The sequence below is a fragment of the Scardinius erythrophthalmus genome, assembly GCF_964197995.2.
Source record: "Scardinius erythrophthalmus genome assembly, chromosome: 6".
Taxonomy (NCBI): domain Eukaryota; kingdom Metazoa; phylum Chordata; class Actinopteri; order Cypriniformes; family Leuciscidae; genus Scardinius; species Scardinius erythrophthalmus.
Genome location: NC_138226.1, coordinates 12,589,661 through 12,613,535, shown reverse-complemented (window position 1 = coordinate 12,613,535; position 23,875 = coordinate 12,589,661). Strand labels below are relative to the sequence as shown.

The following is a 23,875-nucleotide window of genomic DNA, read 5'->3' as shown; positions in this document are numbered from 1 at the left end:
TTGTCTGTCTTATCCTGAAATTTTCACCAGAATTATGATGTCAGCTTTTTTACAGTAGGCCAACATTGCGAATGAATGGCATGAGAGACACTGAATTAAATCATTGAATTAAATGTTTTTCTCATCAGCAATTCACACTTTGTTTTACTGTTATTTTTTACAATTATTTAATTGTTAACATGTTACAGTCTCATTTGTTAACATTAATTCATGTATTAACTAACTTGTACTAACAGTGAGCAATACATTTGTTACAATATGTACTCATCTTGTTAATGTTAGTTAATAAAAATACAGTTAATTGTTTGTTCATGTTAGTTCACAATGCATTAACTAATGTTAAAAATACAACTTTTGATTGTATTAATGTATTAGTAAATGCTGAAGATTAAGATTAATAAATGCTGTGAAAGTTTGGTTCATTATTAGTTCATGTTAACTAATGTTAACAAATGAGACATTATTGTAAAGTGTTACCTCTATTTCTTACAACATTCATTAATCTTTGTTAATGTTAGTTGATAAAAAAAATACTGCTGTTAATTGTTTGGTCATGTTAGTTCACAGTCCATTAACTGATTTTAGCAAATACAGATTTTGATTTGAAAAATGTATTAATAAATGTTGAAATTAACATTACCATTAACATTAACAATTATATTATTAAATGCTGTAGAAGTCTTGTTCATAGTTCATGTTAACTAATGTAGTTGACTAATACTAAGAAATTGCCAGGGTAAACATTATTGTAAAGTGTTACCATTTTATTATTTTATTTGATTTTTGTTTCATTTTATTATTTCCAAACCACCTATCATGTCCCCTATGCTTTTCAAAAAAGAAAAGAAAAGAAAAAGCACTGAATAAAATCTTCTCATGTGGCCCATTGAAGAAGATCTGTTCAAATAAGATAATTGATTATTTTACATGCTGGTCTTTCATAACATCTGACAGGAACCCTTAGTTCTGTTCTCCAGCAGAGGGCACTGTGATTACAGCAATATTTGTTAGATTTTAAACATGGTGAGCCAGGTTAATTAGCAAAAGTCAGTAATAAAGAACTATTACTTTAATTTTCAGGACATGTGTTTTGATACAAAAAGGTATACCAGATTAACTGAGACACAGTGATCTGACATGCATGGATTAGTTCACCCAAAGAAGATTTCTGTCAGTATTTACTCACTATGTCATTTCAAACCATTTGACTTTCTTTCTTCCATTTAACATAACAGGCGGTATACGTTCACTATATACAAAAATAGCATTTAGACACCAGACAAGCTCCAAAACTGACACAAAACAACATCAAAGCAAATGTAACTTCCAAATCTCAATCACCAAATCTAGTGATTGACTGGTGTGTTTCATTACCTGTCGTGACACTGCAAATTTGAATATGCAGAAGTGCGAACAAGACAACATTTTGAGGTGCTAGTGAAGCCAGAAGGGGGTGCTCACCTTGTGGTCTGTGTGGATCCTAGTGCCACAGTTTAGTGGGGACACTCTCTATACTGTCAAAAACCGCACCATCCTTCAGATGAGACTTTAAAGCAAGGTCCTGTCTATCTGTGATAATTAAAAAAAATCCCAGGATGTCCTTTGAAAAGAGTAGGGGTGTAACCCCGGCATTTACAATAAAGTGAAAACTAAAAAAACTTTGTCTTCTCCTTGGTAGGACAAAAATGGTCATATCTTGATAAGCATTTAGTCCTGTTACAAATCAGTTAACTGAAGGCCTACTGTGTAATGGGTGTTTAATGAACATTATATTATTTCTCAGTTTACATTGCCTTAATCTTATTCAGTATTATAGCAGAGACAACAGGTGCTTGCTTCTGTGTATTTGATGGTTAATTAAACAGTCTCTTGTTCAGAGGATATTAAAAAGTCATATTACAAAGCTGAATTCTGCTAAAAGTAATTGCAAAATCTTGATTGTCAAAGATTTTCTTTAGTGTAGATAAATACTGATATGAATTGATGTAAATAAGGTTAGTGGACAATGCACAGTCTACTCTAGACTCTAGATTATAATGAACTTCTTCATTTGTTGGGCTTTCATTAAAATTCCAAAAATGGGTTTTCACAGCGATTCCATAAAAGAACCATTGTTGGTTCCTCAAAGAACCTTTCAGTAATGGGGTTGTGGATGTTAACGGTTCTTCATGGAATCATTGAAGAAGACGGACGACAGGATTATAAAATATCAACAAGGTTTATTAAACTAGAAGGCAGCAGGCACATCATGCACCAACAAAAATAATAACTGACAACTGAAGAGTGAAGAAGAACTTAAATACACAGTGGTGACAAACTAAATGATGAGCAGCTGAGAGGAATGGTTAGTGTCCATGGAAACAGAGGAGTGGCGGGAAACAAAGACAAAGAACACACGTGACTGATGAATACAAACAAAGTCCATGAAAATTAAACTAAGAGCTATAACACAACTGAATAAGTGTGACAAAATCTTTGTTTTTAGGAGTGTATAATTAATCAACAAAAATAGTCAGGGAAGACAGTATTTAGTTTTTAATCAATCATAAATGTGTCAGTGCTTACATTACCAGACATGCTGCATGTTCATGACTCAGGCCTTCTTGAGTTTGTTTATCTTGTCTATATGAGTGTATATTTTTGAGAAGCTAACCTTCATTTAGGAGCTTCTGTAACCTGACAATAACAGTCCAAAACATCTGTCAATATATCCAACAGCTACATTTTATGAAGTGTTGAGTAATATCCACTCTGCTTTCTCTATAGCTCTTCAGTGCAGAAGTTGATATAAGTATGCGGAAAACTGAGGCCGGGAGCCATAAACTTTCTTATAGTGAAAAACTGTCTGTAATCTAGCTTTTCTCAGCACAAATTGAATGTTTTCTCTCCCTAAGGTGACAGGATTGCATGGTGCCAGAATTGTGAGTTTGTGAAAACTAAACATCAGACAGGATTTCCTTCTATAATATTCCTTCATCAAACAGCTCCATCATCTGTCTGTTACATCCTATTTTTCATATATCTCTTTCATCTTTAGCTTTGCTGTAATCTTTCATTCATAAGGACATTTCTGGGACAGAGCTGTTTAAGCTGTGAGTGACTGAGTAGCAAATTGACGCCATCTTGACTAAAAACAAAATAGCTAGCAGCAGGGGGCTTACTTCTCATGCTAACTAGCTAAACTAAAATAAGCAGACAAGTTTTCCTTCCATATTCCTTCATCAAACAGCTCCATCATGTCTGTTACATCATATTTTCCATATATCTCTACTCTTTCATCTTTAGTTTCGCTGTAATCTTTCATTCAGAAGGACATTTCTGTGATCGAGATGTTTAAACTGAGAGTGACTAGCAAATTGACGCCATCTTGACTAAAGACAAAATAGTTTGCAGCCGGGGCTTACTTCTCATGCTAACCAGCTAAATTAAAATAATACAACAACAAAAAAACAAATACATGATCAAATATATTACATGTGTGTTTTACTCAGGTAGTCAGTTGTTTAGCTTGTTAGCTTCCGTAGTTAGCTTTTGCTGCTTTAGTAGATGCTATAACTACACAATTCTGCCAGCTAAAAGCGTGTTCATCAGCAGAACTGAGCACCAACAAGCAGATGGCAGATTTCAAATCATCCGCCGAGTCCCTCACCAACTTAATTATAGTTTTGACATTCGTCTTCAGTTCAGTGCTGAACTTCTCCACTCTTCTCTTTCAATCTCATTGGAAAGTTCTGCCCTTTGGGCCTGTTTTGTGCTTATAGCTCCTCTGGTTTTGTTAATATGTTGTGCCATTTGTTTTAATGCAGTTTTTTTTCCACTCTCAGTGAATTTCAAGAAACAAGCGGCTCTTTGTTTGGGTTGCCAGGCGCACACTCATGCATCGCAATTGACTGGGAGACCCTCATCCTCCCGCTGTCGCTCTTTCACCCTTTCTTTTTCTCTCAATCATTCTATCTATTTCACTATCTCTGTTCTACTAGATTGGTTACGACTAGTATCCAATAAATATCGTGCACGACTCATGTTTTGCATCATGCAAGTATGAGTCCAAGGATGAATTACCCTTGGCCTTGAGGAAGATTGAGTTCAGTGAGTGCACACAAAAAGAGGAGAACCCTGCAACTGCCTCAGTGAATGGTTAAGGGAACATTCCCTTGGATGGCGGTAAACATAGTGACCCTCTCTTTCACTCTTTGTTTCACGCTTTCTTTCACGCTGGCTTTGAAAAGGGACAATTGTGCGTAACATCCTGCTGGTACGATGGCATAATGGTCTCAGTGTGAGACAGCTTTCCCTGGACATTATGTCATCTGGGTGGCATGAGCTATTATGTGGAGCTTTGAGGAATAGACCCGTTTCCCATAAACATGTCAAATGCAAACATACTTTCTGCTGCTACTATCAACCATATGTTGTATAATATTACCACTGAGTGCAAGATATAGCTATCGAACTAAGGAATAGTTTGCCCAGAAATGATAATTTTGTCATTATTTAATCACCCTCATGTCATTTTAAACCTTTATGCTGTAATTTCTTCATATGTGACCCTGGACCACAAAACCAGTCATAAGTTGCATGGGTATATTTGTGGCAATAGCCAGCAAAACATTGTATGGGTCAAAATTATCGATTTTTCTTTTATGCCAAAAATCATTAGGATATTAAGTAAAGATCATGATCCATGAAGATATTTTGTAAATCTCATACCTTAAATATATATAAAAAAATATTTGTGTGAGTGGATACAGCAAAATCGCCAACAGAAATGTAGAACTTTAAACGCGATTTTCTCAATATTTAGATTTTTTTGCACCCTCAGATTCCAGATTTTCAAATAGTTGTATCTCGGTCAAATATTGTCTTATCCTAACAGACCATACATCAATGGAAATCTTATTTATTCAGCTTTCATTTCAGCTATTTATTTGTTTTGTGGTCCAGGGTCACATATCTGTTCCATAAAATGACCTTTTCTAATGACTGCTGGCTGCCAAGCTCCAAAAAGCACAAACAAGGACCACATAAATATCATAAAATTAGTCTGTACAACTTGTGTGCTGCATTTTTTTTAAGTAAAAAATTTAAGTAAAAATGTACAACATGTTTAATACATGGCGGGATGCATTTAATGTACAGCATGATTGCGATCTGTATTGAAAATATATAAAAACATTTCCAAAATAAATGAGTGGAAATTATTTTATTATTTTATAGGCTTAAATATAAGTGTACAGCTACTATACAACTAAGTCAATTAAATAAAAATGATTTATGTAAATATAATAATTTTCCTAATGTATTGAAATTGATAAATCTATATTAGAAATATTTAAAATATATGTATGTTTTTTGTTTATTTATTTATTGTCCCTTTTTTGTATATTTTGTATATATTGAAATATATTTTAAAAATACATCTGATTATATTTTGGGGTTTAGAAAAATGTGAGGCTGCGTAAAGCATGAATTTTCAGTTTTGAGGAACTATTCCTTTCATGTGACAAATCTGGATCATCTGTTACATTCAGTGTTGAGATATACTTTCACATCTGTTGCATCTTTTTAGAGTTGGAGACAGAGCTAACATCAAAGGGCTTCAATCGAAGATGCTCAGGATCAAGACAAGATGGAGTGGCATAGTCTGAGAGAGAGACAGACAGTGGTGACAGGTGCACTGATAAACGAGAAATGCATGGGGTGCAGAGGAAAGAAGCTAGAAAGGCTGGTGTGACAACGGGACTGACATGAAGATGAACCATCTGTCTTTGACACGGATATAGACTGACAGTTACAAATATGCAAAGAGAGATAGAAACCCAGAGTATGTAAGGAGTAAGATAACTGGAGTATAACAGCAAAGTTGGTGCTTTGGGAAACCCAGCCCATGTCGAAAGAGATAAATATAGAAAGCAAAAGATATTTTTTTGTTTGTTTACATGCTTGGATTGTGAGCAGAAGATCCTTTTTCATGAATTTTAGATGTCAGGATGCCAAAGTCTGTAATAAAAAGTCTGAGATTTCAATATGAACTCAAACATTCTCATTAGAATTTTACAAGACCTATGACATCTAATCCAAAGTCAACACTTAAAGGATAGTTTACTTAAAAATGAATATTCTGTCATCATCTACTCAACTTCATGTCAATCCAAAAGTGGTGGACTTTCTTTCTTCTGTGGAACATAATAGAAGATATTTTGAGAAATGTCTAAAAAAACATTTTTTCATATGTGGTCACCAACTTTGTTTGGTTACCAGCATTCTTTAAAATATGTTCTTTTGTGTTCTGCAGAAGTAAGAAAATATGTATTGCGAAAAGCCCAAATTTAGTATATAATTTATAGTTTTAAAATATGGTATCCTGTAATAGCCATTGCCACCAGATGTTTAACAGTGTATTAGAGTGGCAACAACAGCTGCCAATTTTCTACTGTAAATTTAACAGGATTTTTACAATAAAACTTTAACCAATACAAGTCAACACTGACATTTTAGATCCAACACCATAGCCATTAAATTTATTAACCCCATGCCTTTATGATTCAATTTAGTCAGTTTCCCATTGTATATTAAATGCAAAATAAATAGTGGTTCCACTTTATGTACATAAAGATGGATTTTGTCAAACATGCTGTTTAGTATGCCATGCATGTTGATATGATGTGCTATTCTGTTTGCTGTCATGCCTAAGGTCACATCCCCAATCATTCATTTTCTCATTGTCTAACAGGTTTTGACACGTCATTATCAACAGGCATCAGTAAAGTGAGCCACAGACAGAATGCCCACCAGCACTAATGCTCTTCTAGAAAGAAGTAATGGCTTTTCCATCAACCGACAGGACCGTTACAGTGGCCATTGTCTCTCAGTCCAGGGTATGGATGGTGTTATCTGAAACCTTGTCTATAGCGTGACACGTTTGTGTTTGTTTTTTAATAGGATCCATGAAAAGACAGTGTATCCGACCTGTTTAAAAAGATGTGTGTGGTCTATATTTGGACTTCTATGGACATCTGAAGTGGGGAGATGGTGAATGCGAGCTGGACGGAGATCAAGAGAAAAAAGAGCTGGTCTTTGATATGTCCCAATGAGAGAAATGCCTTTAATGGATTTGTGATCAGATCAAAGGGATTGAAAGGGGAGAATTACAATGCATTTGTTATAAGGTAGCACCTGTGTCTCTTTGGTATAAACAGATAACACACCAAACGGAGACTCGGGTGCTTGAGTGATATAACCGTTTGTAATGACAGGCTTACACATAAAATAAAAACAATGCATCAAATGAAAAACCCATTGAAGTGGCCTTGCTTCACACCACTGCAGCTCTTTCTTTCGCATGTGACGGATATTTCTCAGGCATTTAAGAATGTTTGGTGTCAGAAAAGCGTGGCTTTGCCATATACACAGATTACTGCCAAAGCTCTTGCATAATAGGTCCTAAGACCTCATGTTAAGCGTTCAGATTTACAGAGCAACAACTTTAAAATGTAATGTTTAGGCATAAGCTAACAATTATAATGTTGCATAATAACAGTAATGTTATAGGATAACTCCAAAACTATATGGTAACCCTTCTTTGTGCTCACTGGCTCCAGCTCAACACCAGCATTGTATGTATCTTTTAGCCACTTGTAGGTTTCCTGGCGCTGTTCTTGGTTTTCCACATTGTCATGGCTTCCTTACAAGCAGAGTAAAGCATGCAAGGGAGGCAAAAGCAACCAATGATGAAAAGTGTATTTGAATTTCTTTCTCGATTTTTTTTTTAGCTTTGCTTTTTAACAAAATACTGATTCATTTAATAGAACATAAGGTAAAGACTTATGGTTAAAAATATATATTTTATTCTAAAATCTATGCCGTTTTGTACACCAATGTATCCTACACACCTACATTATTCCATGTGTTAATGATTCAGGAACATCTTTATATTAAAGGGTTAGTTAGTTCACCCCAAAATGAAAATTTTCTCATTACATTACTTACAAACCTGTATGAGTTTCTTTCTTCTGTTGAACAAAAAAGACGATATTTTAAAGAATGTCCATAATCAGACAGTAGACGCCACCCATTGACTTCCATAGTAGGAAAAAAAATAGGCCTACTACGGAAGTCAATGCCTACCGTCAACTGTTAAGTTACCAACATTCTTCAAAATATCTTCTTTTGTGTTCAACTCATACAGGTTTGGAACATCTGTGAGTAAGTAATGAGAAAATTTTCATTTTTGGGTGAACTAACCCTTTAAGTTGTTTGCGATCATATTCTTGCTGTATTTATAGCCTACTGTTAATACTCTTAAGTGTACATTTCCTTTTACCCGTTATTTAGATTTATTTTTGTTCATTATAAGATTATGACACCATACTGTGTCATTGTTAGGCCTATATGTGTCAGTATCATTGTTTTGTTTGACTTACAGATTAAAATAGGCTAGGCTATATGTGTAAATTGTACGGTTTAACATTCAAGTAAAAGTTTATTTTATTCCGTTCTATTTATTATAGGCCTATCTCTGACACGTTATTGAAGTGACAAGCTTTGTCATATTTATAATAATTATTAGAGTAATATAAAAAGTTGCAAAAAATAATATAAAACGTTCTCAGTGGATTCTCCACTTGTGCACACACACAAACCATAGACTGTAAAAAAATAGACACAAACACACACACGGGGTACACACAGAGTTTGCTCTCTTCCTATTGGTTGTTCAGTTTTTACACAGACTTGTTATCGAGACTCGCATATGAGTTGAGCTGCAGCAGAGGCGCTGCTGATCTGATGCTCTGCTCCAGATATAAGAAAGTGAACATAAAGTAGCACAGTCTCCATTCACAAGCGAAAATGGGAGTTGGGGTAAGTAAAATATGTTTTAATAAGAATAATAATAATACGCGTTTCATTTTAAGCATATTTGATATTTAGATTAATGGAGGTAAAGATGCTTTTATGACAGTTATTTTCAGAAAAAAAAAGTATTATATTAAATATCTTAAGTTTGCTGGTGAATATAGGCTACTAGATAATGAAAACTTAATGGAATAAAAATGTCAGATTCTGTGTAGTCATTATGTATGTTGTTGGATTGTGGAGTGGTTTATTGTTTCTTTTTCTATGACTGCATTGTATATTTCAGTTTGTGGGAGTGTAGTAGGCTGTAGTATGACCTGTGGAGTGCATGCAGTATTACTATTCATCGCTTTTTCCGGCCATATTAGCATACTCAGTGAGGAATCATGATTTAAAACTGTGCTTCCACTGTTCAAATTTATTGTAACTGTTCTTGCGCAATGTAATAGTTGCACGTGTTCGTACGCACTTCCTAAAACTAGTTCCACAGTCACAGGCTGTTGTTTCTGAGTGGAGTTTTCTCTCCGCCCCTTAAGAACATGGTGTGCTTTATCTAGGTCAGTACACCAGAATTACCTCAAAACTTTCTAATCCTTTTTAATAAGAATAGAAAAAAAGATGTCAACATGTAGCTGCTTGCCTCATGATGTGCTGCACCTATTTTCATAGTGTAGACTCATAAGTTCTCTCACTGTACAACCAAACAAATGTGTTTGATTGGGTGTTAAGTGGGATTGATTGCAACTGATGAAACATGTTTTATTCTCACAAACAGTTGCTCCCGTCACACTCCTGTGTGTCACCTTGAAGGTGGCATAACATTATTGCCTGAAGCAACAATTGCAGTGAACTTTGGTTGACTGGACACAGCTAAATAAAACATGAGTACAAGTATTGTGCTAGTGTTTATCTGTGAATGTGTGACCCTCACACATATTCTGAGATTAACTAATGATACTCCCACGCTTGCCTACTCATGTTCTCTTTTGGAGAGGAAATGTACTGAGGGAAAAGGCTTTGTTGCTTCTGCTCATTTCTTTTCATTGGATAGAGGCCAAGGTGACATAGTTGCTCCGATGTCCCTAGTTGAGACTGGCTCTGTGCCACAGAACATTTTTAGACTTGTTTGTTCCATGTATTAGATCATGTCCAGAGAAAGCTGATCCCTTCGATATACATCAAAGACCCTTGAGAAATCAGGAGGTTGGCAGTAAGTTGAATGTGTTTTAGTAACCAGATAGTTGGGCTTGCCCTCATCTTCACCACTTGAGATATAATAAGTAATAATGGAAAAACATGCATTTAATATATAGTTTGAATTATATACTGCTTCATTTTCTTTTTAATAAAGTTGACCAAATATAAATATAGTTGACCAAAATTTTTTTACTCTGTTGTTATTTTCATCAACCTTCATGTTGTTCTAAACGTATGTGACGTCCGCAGAACTCAAGAGAACATTTGAAGACTGTTTTCTATCCTCTTTTTGACAGTTACAATGAACGAGACCTAAATCGCCCAAGCTTCAAAAAGGATATAAAAGCACCAACATGTCTCAAAAGTAGTCTGTTCAACTACTTTCCAAGTTTTCTTAAGCCATACAAATCATTCTTTTGAGCCAGATCTTTCCAGTGAATCTGTTGGTCCAATTACAAGAATCAGTCTGATTTGGTTCTCAATTGCAATTCACTGATGCAATGATCTGGTCACAGCTAACTTCCTGGTCGAGTTAACATTCTATTGGAGAAAAACAGTGTAAATGTCAGTCTGTTTCTCACCTAAATATATTGTATGACTTCTGGCAACTTGGAATGTAGCACACAAGCGTACAAACCACTTTTATGGTGTGAATGAATCCTTTTTAGAAGCTTGAAGAAAGCATGCATGAAGTAATTGCATGAAAAAGAGCGACCAGCACAGTCTTCACAATATGTCTTTTTGTGCTCCACTGGAGAAAGATAGTCATTTCATTTCGTTTCATTTCATTTATTCAATGGGTGAATTATAACCTAACTCAGTAAACAATTGTCACAGCCAAGAACTCCTAAAGTTATTATTTAATGTTTCAAACATCTATTTCAGGATGGACGGGACCAATATGAGCTGGCGGCAACGTCAGAGCAAGGAGGGAAGAAAAAGAACAAAATCAAGAAGAAGGAGAGTGATATGGATGAATTGAAAAAGGAAGTGAATTTGGTAAGTCTTTACTTAAAGTTTTGTTTCAGTATACACTCTGATAATTTTTCTGAAATAGACTGAAAAATCTTGGAATTATATTTATTTCAGGATGATCACAAACTGACTTTGGAAGAGCTCCACCGTAAATACGGGACAGACTTGAGCAGAGTAAGTCCTCCAAGTGTTATTCTCTCTTTTATAAAATTACTCTTAATAAATCACTAGTGAACAATAACTAACATTGTCTTCTCTGTGACTTCATCAGGGTCTTACAACCGCCCGTGCGGCAGAGATTCTGATCCGTGATGGACCTAATGCCCTCACTCCACCTCCAACTACCCCAGAATGGGTGAAGTTCTGTAAGCAGATGTTTGGAGGTTTCTCCATGCTATTGTGGACCGGTGCCGTTCTCTGCTTTCTTGCATATGGCATTCAGGCAGCAATGGAGGATGAGCCTGCCAATGACAATGTGAGAGGCAATGCTGAAAAATATGTGTGTTCCTTTATAGGGTTGCACGATATAACGACCAACATATCGGTATCGGCCAATATATGTTCATTTTTAATGTTATTGTTATTGGCCTGATAAGAACATTTAGCCTATATATTAAAGTCGATAAATAAAAGATTATTTCTTACAGCTGAGACACTTCAGATGCGTTCTGTTTGCCATGATGCTTTTAAATTGCTTGAAATATGATTGGAATCACTTCAAAAAAGGAAAATACTGTTAAATGTGCAACATGTGGAGCGCAAGTCTGTCATTTAAGCTAGATAAAATTATAATGAGAACATAATTGTGTGCTTGGGACATGGCTTTTAATGTTGATATAAAAATTTGGATTTATATTTATCGGCCAATATATCGGTTACCGGTTTTCAAATATAAAGAATTATCGGTTATCGGTATCAGACAAATTTTCATATTGGTGCATCCCTATTCCTTTCCTGGATGTATTATATCTAATCGTGTCTATCTATTTGTGCAATGCAGCTTTATTTGGGAGTTGTGTTATCAGCTGTGGTGATCATCACCGGATGTTTCTCGTACTATCAAGATGCTAAGAGCTCAAAAATTATGGACTCTTTCAAGAATTTGGTTCCCCAGGTACATATTTCTTCCTAATTTTAGTCCTAATTTTTTTACCATTCAATTGACCATTTTTGTCTTTAAACCCAATAAACTAATCTACAAGCTTAAATGCATTGTAGTTTTGTCCTCTTTTTTTTTTTTTTTTTTTTTTTTAGATTATAAACTTTTTTTCTTTTCTAGCAAGCGTTGGTTGTCCGTGATGGTGAGAAGAAGCAAATTAACGCTGAAGAAGTGGTGGTTGGTGATCTGGTGGAAGTAAAAGGTGGTGACAGGATCCCTGCTGACCTGAGAATCGTGGGCTCACATGGCTGCAAGGTTATTACGAGCCTGTATTTCTTACTTTACCTGATCAGTGTAGTGTGAACTTCATTTTTCCTTTCTGTGGCAGTGGCATTATGTAAGCATATCTTTTAAATTGGATGTTTTAAGGTGGATAACTCCTCTCTGACTGGAGAATCAGAGCCTCAGACACGGTCCCCAGATTTCTCAAATGATAATCCTCTAGAGACCAGGAATATTGCTTTCTTCTCCACCAATTGTGTAGAAGGTATTTTATATTCTCATTCACTAGATGTTCAGTAAAGTGTTTCACCTCTATTCTCATAATTGTTAAGATTTCATTGCAAATAAAGTCATACACTTTTTTTTATTTTTATATTGACACTTTTACTTTTATTATTACTCATTATATGATTAGGTGGCGAAAAAGTGACTGTCTTTATGATGAGTCATTGAAACATTTTCTTTCCTGATTCGATTAGTTTAACAAATGTGATTCAGGAACACCAGTGGTTACTGTGGTTTTATTTGGAACTACTTTTTTTGGCGAAGCAAAAATAGACAAAGTAGCTGGTGATATTGTGTCTAAAATATAATTCACATAATATTAACTTCTTGTTTATTGAACTGTTGTAATATTGCAGTATCACATATTTAAATTGTATCATATGTAAGTATGATTTATTTTACATAGACTACTGTTAAAAAGTTTGGGGTTGTAAGATTTTTTTTAAAAAGAAGTCATATGCTCACCAAGGCTGCATTTACAGTTTTGATCAAATATACAGTAAAAACAGAAATATTGTGAAATATTATTACAGTTATAGATCATGTATATATATATATATAGTTATATATACTGTATAATACATTATTATAGTTTAATATATTTTAAAATGTAACTTTCAGCAGCTATTACTCCAGTCTTCAGTGTCACATGATCCTTCAGAAATCATTCTAAAATGCTGATTTGGCACTCAATATAATTTTTTTTAAATTATTATTATAAATGTTGAAAGTAGTTGTGCTGCTTAATATTTTTGAGGAAACCATGAAACTTTTTTCACAATCCTTTGACGAATGAAAAGCTCAAAAGAACAGCATTTATTTGAAATAGACATTTTTGTAATTGCATTTCTTTTATTGCATTTATTTTAGGTACTGCACGTGGCGTCGTCATCAGCACCGGAGACCGTACTGTAATGGGCCGAATTGCAACACTTGCGTCTGGCCTAGAGGTTGGGCGCACCCCCATCTCCATTGAGATCGAACACTTCATCCACATCATCACAGGCGTGGCTGTCTTCCTGGGTGTCTCTTTCTTTGTTCTGTCTCTCGTTCTTGGTTACTCCTGGTTGGAGGCTGTTATCTTTCTTATTGGCATCATTGTGGCCAATGTGCCTGAAGGTCTTCTTGCTACAGTCACGGTAAGTTAATTCAAACTTACTTTGTTTGAAGGTTAGGCCCTTATATTTGCATGACACCTACTCTCTGTTTCTCGTTCTTTAGGTTTGTCTCACCCTCACAGCTAAACGTATGGCTAAGAAAAACTGTTTGGTAAAGAACCTTGAGGCCGTTGAAACCCTGGGCTCAACCTCAACCATCTGCTCCGATAAAACTGGCACATTAACGCAGAATCGCATGACTGTAGCTCACATGTGGTTTGATAACCAGATCCATGAGGCTGACACCACAGAGAATCAGAGCGGGACCTCTTTTGACCGTAGCTCGGCCACCTGGGCCTCATTGGCACGTGTTGCTGGGCTCTGCAACAGGGCTGTGTTCCTGGCCGAACAGACCAATGTGCCAATTCTGAAGGTTTGTTTTTGATGTGATGGATAGATAGGTTTGTATTTGATGTGATATATATATATATATATATATATATATGTCACCTCTTCATTGTGGAAACTGTAAGATTTTAAATGAAATAACTCACTTGTGTGTTTAAATGTTTAGAGAGATGTTGCTGGGGATGCGTCTGAATCTGCTCTGCTGAAATGCATTGAGCTTTGCTGTGGATCAGTGAAAGAAATGAGAGAAAAGTACAGCAAAGCGGCAGAAATCCCTTTCAACTCTACAAACAAATATCAGGTACTGGATTTAGGATCTTACATCTCTCTAAATATTGCAAAAACAATACAGATTCTTATTTGGAATGCAAATAAATAAAGAATTTATTTTTAATGAATAAAATATTATAAAAAATAATAAAATAATAATAAATAATTAATTGGGTCTGTGTTGAATTGTGAATTTGAAGCTGTTACTTCAAGCATGGTAGAAACATTATTTTGTGTGTTTTTTTCTTAATAATCACACTAAATAAAAATGTTCAAACGACAGCCCGAATTTTCACATACTATTAATCAAATAAATCTCATTTGAAATGATCTGATGCTTGCTTTGGTAGCTGTCGGTGCACAAGAACCCAACTGGTGGCGCAGAGTCTAAACACTTGCTGGTCATGAAAGGAGCCCCGGAGAGAATCCTGGAACGCTGTGCTACTATATTGATCCAAGGGAAGGAACAGCTTTTGGATGATGAAATGAAAGAATCCTTTCAGAATGCTTATCTGGAGCTTGGGGGCCTTGGAGAAAGAGTTTTGGGTAAAAAAGGGGGAAAAAAATGCTTCTTCAAATAAAGGTTGAGAGTTCCCCTGAGCAAATTGTGGACTGATCATTCACGTTCTTCTCCAACAGGCTTCTGTCATTTCTTCCTCCCTGATGATCAGTTTCCAGAAGGTTTCCAGTTTGATGCTGAGGATGTGAATTTCCCTACTGAGAATCTGTGCTTTGTGGGTCTCATGTCAATGATTGACCCTCCACGTGCTGCTGTACCTGATGCTGTAGGCAAATGCAGAAGTGCAGGAATCAAGGTAAGCCGAGATGCGAGTCCAGCACATGTGCTGAATTTATTACATAATTATAGTTTACACAAATATTTCTGAACTATTAGGTTATCATGGTAACCGGTGACCATCCAATCACCGCAAAAGCCATAGCAAAGGGTGTTGGGATTATTTCGGAGGGAAATGAGACGGTGGAAGACATTGCGGCTCGCTTGAATATACCTGTCAATGAGGTCAACCCCAGGTATCACAGTGTGTTAGTTTTATAATAAATGCTACTGTAACTTGCCTTGACATAAATCTCAAAACTCAGTGAATGTCTTTTTTCAGAGATGCAAAGGCCTGTGTGGTTCATGGCGGAGACCTGAAGGACCTCACGGCTGAACAGCTAGATGATATTCTGAAGTACCACACAGAAATTGTGTTCGCCAGAACGTCACCACAGCAGAAACTGATTATTGTTGAGGGGTGTCAGCGACAGGTACTGACTGAACTTCTGAATATAACTTAACAATGGGTTTTGGACATTTATACTTCAATTAGACAGATTGTTCAGAACAGTTGATTCCATAGACCCCAAAATTTGGTGAGGAACCCCCTTTTTAAAATAAAAAGGCAACTAAGTATTATGTGCATTTCATATTTTTTAAAAAAAAAGAAATTAATATTTTTATTTAATCCCGAAATAAAGTTTCCACAAAAATATTAAGCATCACAACTCTTTTCAACATCGCTAATAGTAATAAATGTTTCTTGAAAACAAATAAGCAATTAATTAATTAATTGCATTATTTGGTCATGAAAATAAGTTATTTGCAAAATTAAATGGTTGGATTTTATATTGTTACTTTAATGATGCCAAAGCATTTTCTTTTTCTTTTTATTAAAATTTACTTTTGCAAATTATTATTATTTAATTGTTTTATTTTAATACTAATATTAATATTTGATATACATACCTGAAGATAAGATAAACGATGGTGGAAGGATCAAGGTGAAACTTTGTAAAGCAGAATGAAAAATAAACCAAACAGTTAATATCAACTTTGGGGTTAAGCATAGTTAACTGATATCTTAACATTTTTCTAATTTATCCTAATATACAAATACAAGTTTTCCATTCACCCCTTAGAAAATAGTAAGCAAATTGCAATTTTGAGTTAATGTTAAAACATAATTTCTGTTTCAAAGGGAGCCATTGTGGCTGTAACAGGGGATGGTGTGAATGATTCTCCTGCACTGAAGAAGGCTGATATTGGTGTTGCTATGGGCATTGCGGGCTCAGATGTGTCCAAACAGGCTGCTGACATGATCCTGCTAGATGACAACTTTGCCTCAATTGTCACAGGCGTAGAAGAAGGTACGGGAGACCTTTATTCCTATCTTCTCAATGTTGTGGGCTCCTCTAATAATGTTTTCTCTCCACACTAGGGCGCCTAATCTTTGACAACTTGAAGAAGTCCATTGCTTACACCCTGACCAGTAACATCCCTGAGATCACACCCTTCCTGTTCTTCATTATCGCCAACATTCCCTTACCTCTAGGAACTGTTACCATTCTGTGTATAGACCTGGGAACAGACATGGTCAGTGCAGAACACACTGGGTTATTTTCTTTTTTACACTTGCATTTGGTCTTTCTACTAAAAGATGACAGTTAATTATTTTATAATTTTTTTTTGTTTTCAAGGTCCCTGCTATTTCTCTGGCATATGAGGCTGCTGAGAGTGATATCATGAAGAGACAACCCAGAAACCCTAAAACAGACAAGTTGGTGAATGAAAGACTTATTAGCATTGCATATGGACAGATAGGTAGGTGGCCATGTTGTGGCTTTGTTCTAGTCGTCTAAATGGTTAGCATTTTGTTAGCATGTTGAGAATCCCATTCCAAGTTTTTGCTGACTAACATGCTACCATTTAAAATCAATATTGCTTTACAATTAAAAAAATAATTTAATGCAAGATCTTGTCTGGTTGTACAGGTATGATTCAGGCTCTGGCTGGATTTTTTGCATACTTTGTCATTCTTGCCGAAAATGGTTTTCTACCATCAAGACTACTAGGAATTCGTGTAGGTTGGGATGACAAATATCTAAATGACCTGGAGGACAGCTACGGGCAACAGTGGGTAGGTATTATGAATTATGTTACAGTTGTGAACCATGATTTGCTACATGCTAGTTAGGGGGAGAAACATTGTCATTCTAGAGAGCATTTAATTGGATAAATGTCTGTGTTTTGTGTCAACAGTATTGCTCTATTTTCCCACAGGAGTAAGGCATTTTAAAATGTATATACTACTGTAAAAATTTTGGAATTTTGGAAAAAAAAAATTAAAGAAAGTGTTACGTCACACGGTAGTGGAAATAGCACGAAGATGATAATAATGATCTTTAATAACAAAACTCAGGAACCAGGAGAAAACCACACTAAACATGAACAAGAACAGATGAAGACTGAGAGAGAACACAGGGTATAAATACACAGAGCAAACAAATGGAACTAAATTAGATAATTAACAGGACACAGGTGAAGGAGATGACTAATTAGACAGGGAAAACTGGGGGTGCTTCTCAATTCTTATTTGTGCATCCTCGTTACCTTTCCTCGCGTCTCAGCTCCACCCCCCATAGGAAACTAGGGAAGGCTGCAAGGAAAGAAAAGGAGGGCGGAGGAATCTAATGAAAGCTTTTTTATACATTTGAATACTTGATCACATCAGCAGCGCTCAAAGGATCTGCCCTTATGTTATTGAAGTTTGGTTATTTAAGAAATTTATAATAAATAATAATAAAGCAAGATACCCTGTTGAAACATGTGAGATATGTGGTTTATATAAACTGCAAAGGTAAAGTATAAATTAAAATGATTGTGACCTATGTAAGGGGGAGGAGAATTGATAACGTGCGTCACGTTTAGTCGATAAAACACTTCCGCATAGGATAACACCTGTGCATCCTCGCTCATAGCGCCTCTGGAAGCCTCCTCACTCCTCGATCCTCGACTCCTCGTGGTGCAGTTAGAGAATTGAGATGTCCTTCATGAAGGCTGAGCTCGATCGGTTTCCGGGTCATAGGATGGAGGACGGAGGAGAGAGGAGACGAGGAGGGATATTGAGAAGCACCCTGGGTCACAGGACTAAACCAAAAACACGATGAAACAAGGGAGACAGACCATACCGAAAGTCTCTTCTGCTTACCAAGGCTGCATTTATTTAATCAAAAATACAGTGAAGGGAGTACAATTTTCAGCAACCATTACTCCAGTCTTTTTAAGCTGAAGTACATAGTACATCTGCTAAAATTGAAATGAAATCATGAAATAAAAATAAAAAGTCTTCTTAAGCAATACTTTTAGATTAGTATTTTACCAACACAATGTTATGTTTTCTCAGACATATGAACAGAGAAAGATTGTGGAGTTCACTTGCCACACAGCATTCTTCGCCAGCATTGTGATTGTGCAGTGGGCCGATCTGATTATCTGCAAGACCAGGCGGAATTCTGTCTTCCAGCAGGGAATGAAGTGAGTCTGGGTGAACAAATGAGCTCTGAATGAGCATAAGCCACATTCTTGAGGAGATTTTCATTCATTTATTGTCTATTTACCACATTTTTGGCCTACAACTACAGGAACAAAATCCTGATCTTTGGATTGTTTGAGGAAACAGCACTAGCGGCGTTCTTGTCTTACTGCCCTGGCATGGATGTGGCTCTCAGGATGTACCCACTCAAGTAGGCTAAAATGTATTTGTATAAAACAAATATACAGTTATTTCTTGCCTGCTTCTTTGGTTTATGTTCTGCGCTCTATATCCAGGCTCAGTTGGTGGTTCTGTGCCTTCCCATACTCTCTTCTCATCTTTATTTATGATGAAATCAGAAAGCTTATCCTTAGAAGGAACCCTGGAGGTAATCTGCACCCTTGTTCTAACCAATTGCACTGTATTGTAGATTGTCAATCGTATCATTTTCTATTTTCCAACTGTAGAAATAAAAAATTTATCTCTTTCTTTTCAGGTTGGATGGAAAGAGAGACATACTACTAGACCATCATGTTAGCACAACTTTAGTGAGTTATCTTTGTGGCGTAAGAGTAGTTTTTCTGCTCTGAAATTAACCTGTACATTTACAAATATTTTTATATAGAACAACTGTAGTACTGAGATTCTGCTGAAACTACATGCCATGCTTAAGATAGACTTGAACAAGTTTTTAATTGTGTAATTTGAATAAACTGTGTCGACTTCACTAAAGATGTGGTCTCGTTCAGTAACTTCTTGTCTTGTATAGGTGACAGTAAGATTTTTGTATTTCATTTTGTAATTATCTTGTTGGCATAGAAGGACTTATGGTCAATATTTATTTATAAAACGGTAAGTTCTGGTCCTTGATTCTGATTTGTTGAGCCGTGTTTGAAGTTGTTTTAAAATTCCAGAAAACATACAGTATCGCTGTGCCACTGAGTGTGTATGTTGCTACGTCTGTGTTGCTTGGCAACCATTCCGCTTGCGAAGCACAACTGTTTCTGAGGAACTACATTGTTTGGCGAAAGAATAATATTTTTATTAATATAATTACATATTATTTGCTTTGTTTTATTTTATGAAACCTTGCTACAAATATGGAATAACCATTTTATAAAAGCAATAAGCCCTGTGAGGCCGTGTTTTATAGTGAATTTGTAACAGTTAAGGAGGTTTTAACAATGCCCCTTAGCTGTTATAAATTCACTGTAAAACACGGTTTCTTGGGGCTTATTACTTTTACTTTTTTTGATATTTTTGCAGGTATGTACTGCATATTTCAGCCTAATTAATTTATATGAATTACACTTCTAAATGTATTCATAGTATTTCTAAATAAATATATATAAATGTATTAAGAAACATCAACATAGTGCCTAGGTTTAGGTTGCTTGTTATATAGTTTTTACTAGATTGACTTTTTTTTTTTTTTTCATTCAACTTGCTCACTGAACGGTCCTTTCAAGATGGCTAAGAGCCTAGTAACCCAGAAGAATAGAATCATGTTGTCATGGATTCACAGCAGTAGCCCTAAACACTTTCATTCAGAATTAACGAACAGAATGTGCCTGTATTTTCTCTCAGTTTTTCATTCATTTAGAACCCACTGGAATGTTAAACCACTCTTGCTTTTTGGCTTTTAGTTATTCTGCAGTGGTGTTACAGGGTTGATTTGGCTCCCCCCCCCCCACGCCCTCTCTCTCTCTCTCTCTCTCTCTCTCTCTCACACACACACACACACACACATAAACAATTACTAACAGGAGACTGTCACTCTACACTGGCCAAGAGAGGACCAGTGTTTCTGGTCATTTTGAAGAAACAAAATTCTCATACAAACATACAAAATGTTCTTTTCAGATCTTTTTTCTTCATTATGTAACTTTATATATTTATATATGTTCACACAGGCATCAGGGGATCACAATAGGCATACATAAACATTATAAAACAATAATACTAATAATAAAAAAAAATAAAAAAAACAATTCCCCTTGTTCACAAGAGGACTTCTAGGTCAATGTAAATATATGTAAAAAAAAAAATATATATATATATATATTTATTAATTGATTTAATTAAAACTTCTGTATTTAAGCCAAACCCAACACCTGACCCAAGTCCTGCTGATCTTGATCCAGACCCTGACAGAGCCAGATGGGTCCATATAGGCTACTAGTGTTTTTTGTTTTTGTTTTGTTTTTTACAAGCAGGCAATGCTAGAAAATTGGTTGAAACAACCAAGATAAAATATAAATAATTACACTGTGCATATATGTGTAAATGAAATCTGTCACCATGAACTTATTTTTTTTTTTGGAGCAGGTCTCTAAACTTAAAACTCAGCGCATAGGCCTACTATTCACCCAGACATGAGCTATATCATAATCATTTAATTGTCTGCTTTTAAATTATCTAATTCAAAACTAAAATAAATATTCTCTGTTTATGTAATCTGTATGAAAAGAGAGAGATGTCAGTCCTTCTCATTACAGCTCGTTATCTGCTAATGTGACCACGCCCACGGAGAGCGTGCGCTATTCAAACGCAAATGATCTGAGCTAATACATGCAAACCACATTAGCTCGATAAAATACACCACCAAGTTTAATCAAATTAGTGTAAAGCCTATCAATAATGCACTTCAAGATGTCCAAACCAGTTTTCATTTCAATTCATTTTATTGACAACTATCACATAAATAGGCTTAAATGGTAGCAAGTTGATAAGTTAAAAAGGGTTCATACACAAGTAAATAAGTGCAGACGATCAATAGACTTGATTTCAGTAATTCAAAACAGTGACAAAGACTAGCTCCTGGAACAGAGCCAGAAAAACACCATTATTATTTGTGCAATAACATTCACAAACAAAGCATTTAAAAAAACAACATTCCTCACAAAAAAAACGCACATTACTTAAAACAAACATACACTTCAACCATACATCACGTACCTGGGTACAGCTTACAACAACTGTTTTCCAAACCAGGAACAAACCATCATCATTACAACCTGCACAATATTTAAATACACATGATTGCCATGCATTTAAAAACAATTACATCAAGCATGATGAGAGTTTAATTTACCTCCAAGAATGAAAATCAATGCCGCCTATCTGGCGTTGTCTCTTGCAACAGTTACAGCTTACAACAACTGTTTTGCAATTTAGGCACATACTCACAGTCTGCACAACATATTTGAATACTCATTATTGTACAAAATATCGCATTAAAAACACAAATATATCAAACATGATCAATGAAAGTTTGATTTACCTCAATGAAATCTCAGCAGCCTATCTGGCGTTGTCTATTCAGCGTGCGCGCCGCCATGACCACTGAACTAACGCTGCTTCATTCATAAAGGGGACATCAGACCGGAAACTACCGTATTCACCCTACCACACAGGACTACCGTAAATACTACAGTGGTTACAGCTATCACCTTATCACATTCACCCCCCCTACCACGGATCATTGTCCCAATGATCTTTCGATTAATTTTATTAACCACCTGTAGGCCTACGAGAAAAAAAAATAAAAAAAATACAAATAAATCACACAATGTCCTTTTATGAGAAATTATCTACTCTATGAGCCCAGCGTCTTCATTCAACACAACCGATCTAGGTAAATTAAATGGGTTAGAATGGCTCCCCGCTGTTTTCCGACTAGAGCGCCGCAAATTAGCTGGAGGTGATTGAACCATTTCTAATATTTGAGAATCTTCCAAATCCTTTCGTTCCACAAATTCTTCATCGGATTCACTGGATAACACAGATTCAGATCTACTTCCCATCCCTGGCAATGATTCAATTGAGGTTTCCCCCCTAACAACCCATGCTTCCTCTGATTCACTATCAGAGACTAAATCATTATGGCTCTGGGCACCCTGATTGAATGACGCTACCATCCCTGGACCACATGGCCTCAACTCTGTTCGATGCACATTTTTAGGTGGGCACGATCCATCCAAAGGAACAATTGTATACACTGCTTTAGAGTCATCTGGCTGAGCAAGCACCTTAAAAGGTGTGGGCATCCACAAATCCTGAATCTTATGTCTTCCTGCAAAATTATGATTTTTACGATAAACCAGTTGGCCCACCTGTAAAGAACTTTGTAATGAAGGGGGACCAATCTGTCTCTTCCTAACTTCGGCAGCATGCTCCATCTGCCCCCTTGCTTTTTGATAAGCCTCTTTTAAACGCTCCTGATGCCCCACCACCCACTCATCAACTGTCTCTATAGCATCTGTCGGACCCACCCCAAACAAAATGTCAACCGGTAACTTCGGCGACTGCCCAAAAACCAAATAATATGGGCAATAGCCAGTGCTTGCATGTTCAGTTGTATTATAAGCAAAAACAACTTCTGGTAAATATTCTACCCATCTCCTTTTCTTGGATGGTGAGAGAGTCCTTAACAAATTATGCAGGGTTCGATTGAACCTCTCGCACTGGCCATTGCCCTGTGGGTGATAAGGGGTAGTTCGACTCCGCCCAATCCCATACATCTTACATAAATTTCGAACCACCTCTGCCTCAAAACATCTCCCCTGATCCGAATGAATTCGTTGGGGAACTCCATACTTATGAATCCACTCTCTAACAAGTGATTTTGTCACAGTCACTGCTTTTTGGTCCCTGGTAGGTACTGCAACCACAAATTTTGAGAACACGTCAGTGAGAATCAAGACATTCTCCTTACCATCACTGGAAGGCTCTAGAACTGTAAAATCCATGGCTACTATCTCAAATGGTCTTCTAGCCAACAAATTGCCCATTTCTGTTACTAACTTTGGGACTGGAGCTTTTGCTACAATACATCTCTCACATTGCCTACAGTAAGTTTCAATGTCTTGAAACATCCCTGGCCAATAACATCTAGCCCTGACCAGTTTAAACGTGCGCTCAATGCCCTGATGACCGTGTTGGTCATGTAATCCACGAAGGACTTCCTCCTTCATACTCTGAGGTAGTAGCACCTGTTTAATTTGGCCTTGCCTAGTATCAACAAATTGTCGATACAAAACCCCTTCCTCCTCTACCAACTTCTCCCATTGCCGCAGCAGTTCCAAGGTCTG

The 23,875-nt window shown here is 36.2% G+C and overlaps 1 protein-coding gene across 2 annotated transcripts; it reads left to right on the top strand.

The window, feature by feature from the left end:
- The first annotated feature begins 8,683 nt into the window (after positions 1-8,683).
- Positions 8,684-19,707, top strand: atp1a1b (ATPase Na+/K+ transporting subunit alpha 1b). 2 transcript variants are annotated; one of them, XM_081367779.1, is made up of 23 exons: positions 8,730-8,862; positions 9,999-10,066; positions 10,939-11,052; positions 11,143-11,202; positions 11,300-11,503; positions 12,029-12,142; positions 12,308-12,442; positions 12,557-12,674; positions 13,565-13,833; positions 13,916-14,224; positions 14,366-14,500; positions 14,820-15,015; positions 15,109-15,284; positions 15,365-15,501; positions 15,588-15,738; positions 16,449-16,617; positions 16,689-16,843; positions 16,948-17,071; positions 17,242-17,387; positions 18,654-18,784; positions 18,892-18,993; positions 19,079-19,170; positions 19,279-19,707. In XM_081367779.1, the coding sequence occupies exons 3-23, from the start codon at positions 11,023-11,025 to the stop codon at positions 19,305-19,307; spliced, it is 2,982 nt and encodes a 993-aa protein (XP_081223905.1). In that variant the 5' UTR covers positions 8,730-8,862; positions 9,999-10,066; positions 10,939-11,022; the 3' UTR covers positions 19,308-19,707. The 2 variants fall into 2 exon arrangements, with proteins under 2 accessions (XP_081223904.1, XP_081223905.1); XM_081367778.1 differs by lacking the exon at positions 9,999-10,066 and having other exon boundaries at positions 8,684-8,862.
- The last annotated feature ends 4,168 nt before the right edge of the window (positions 19,708-23,875 follow it).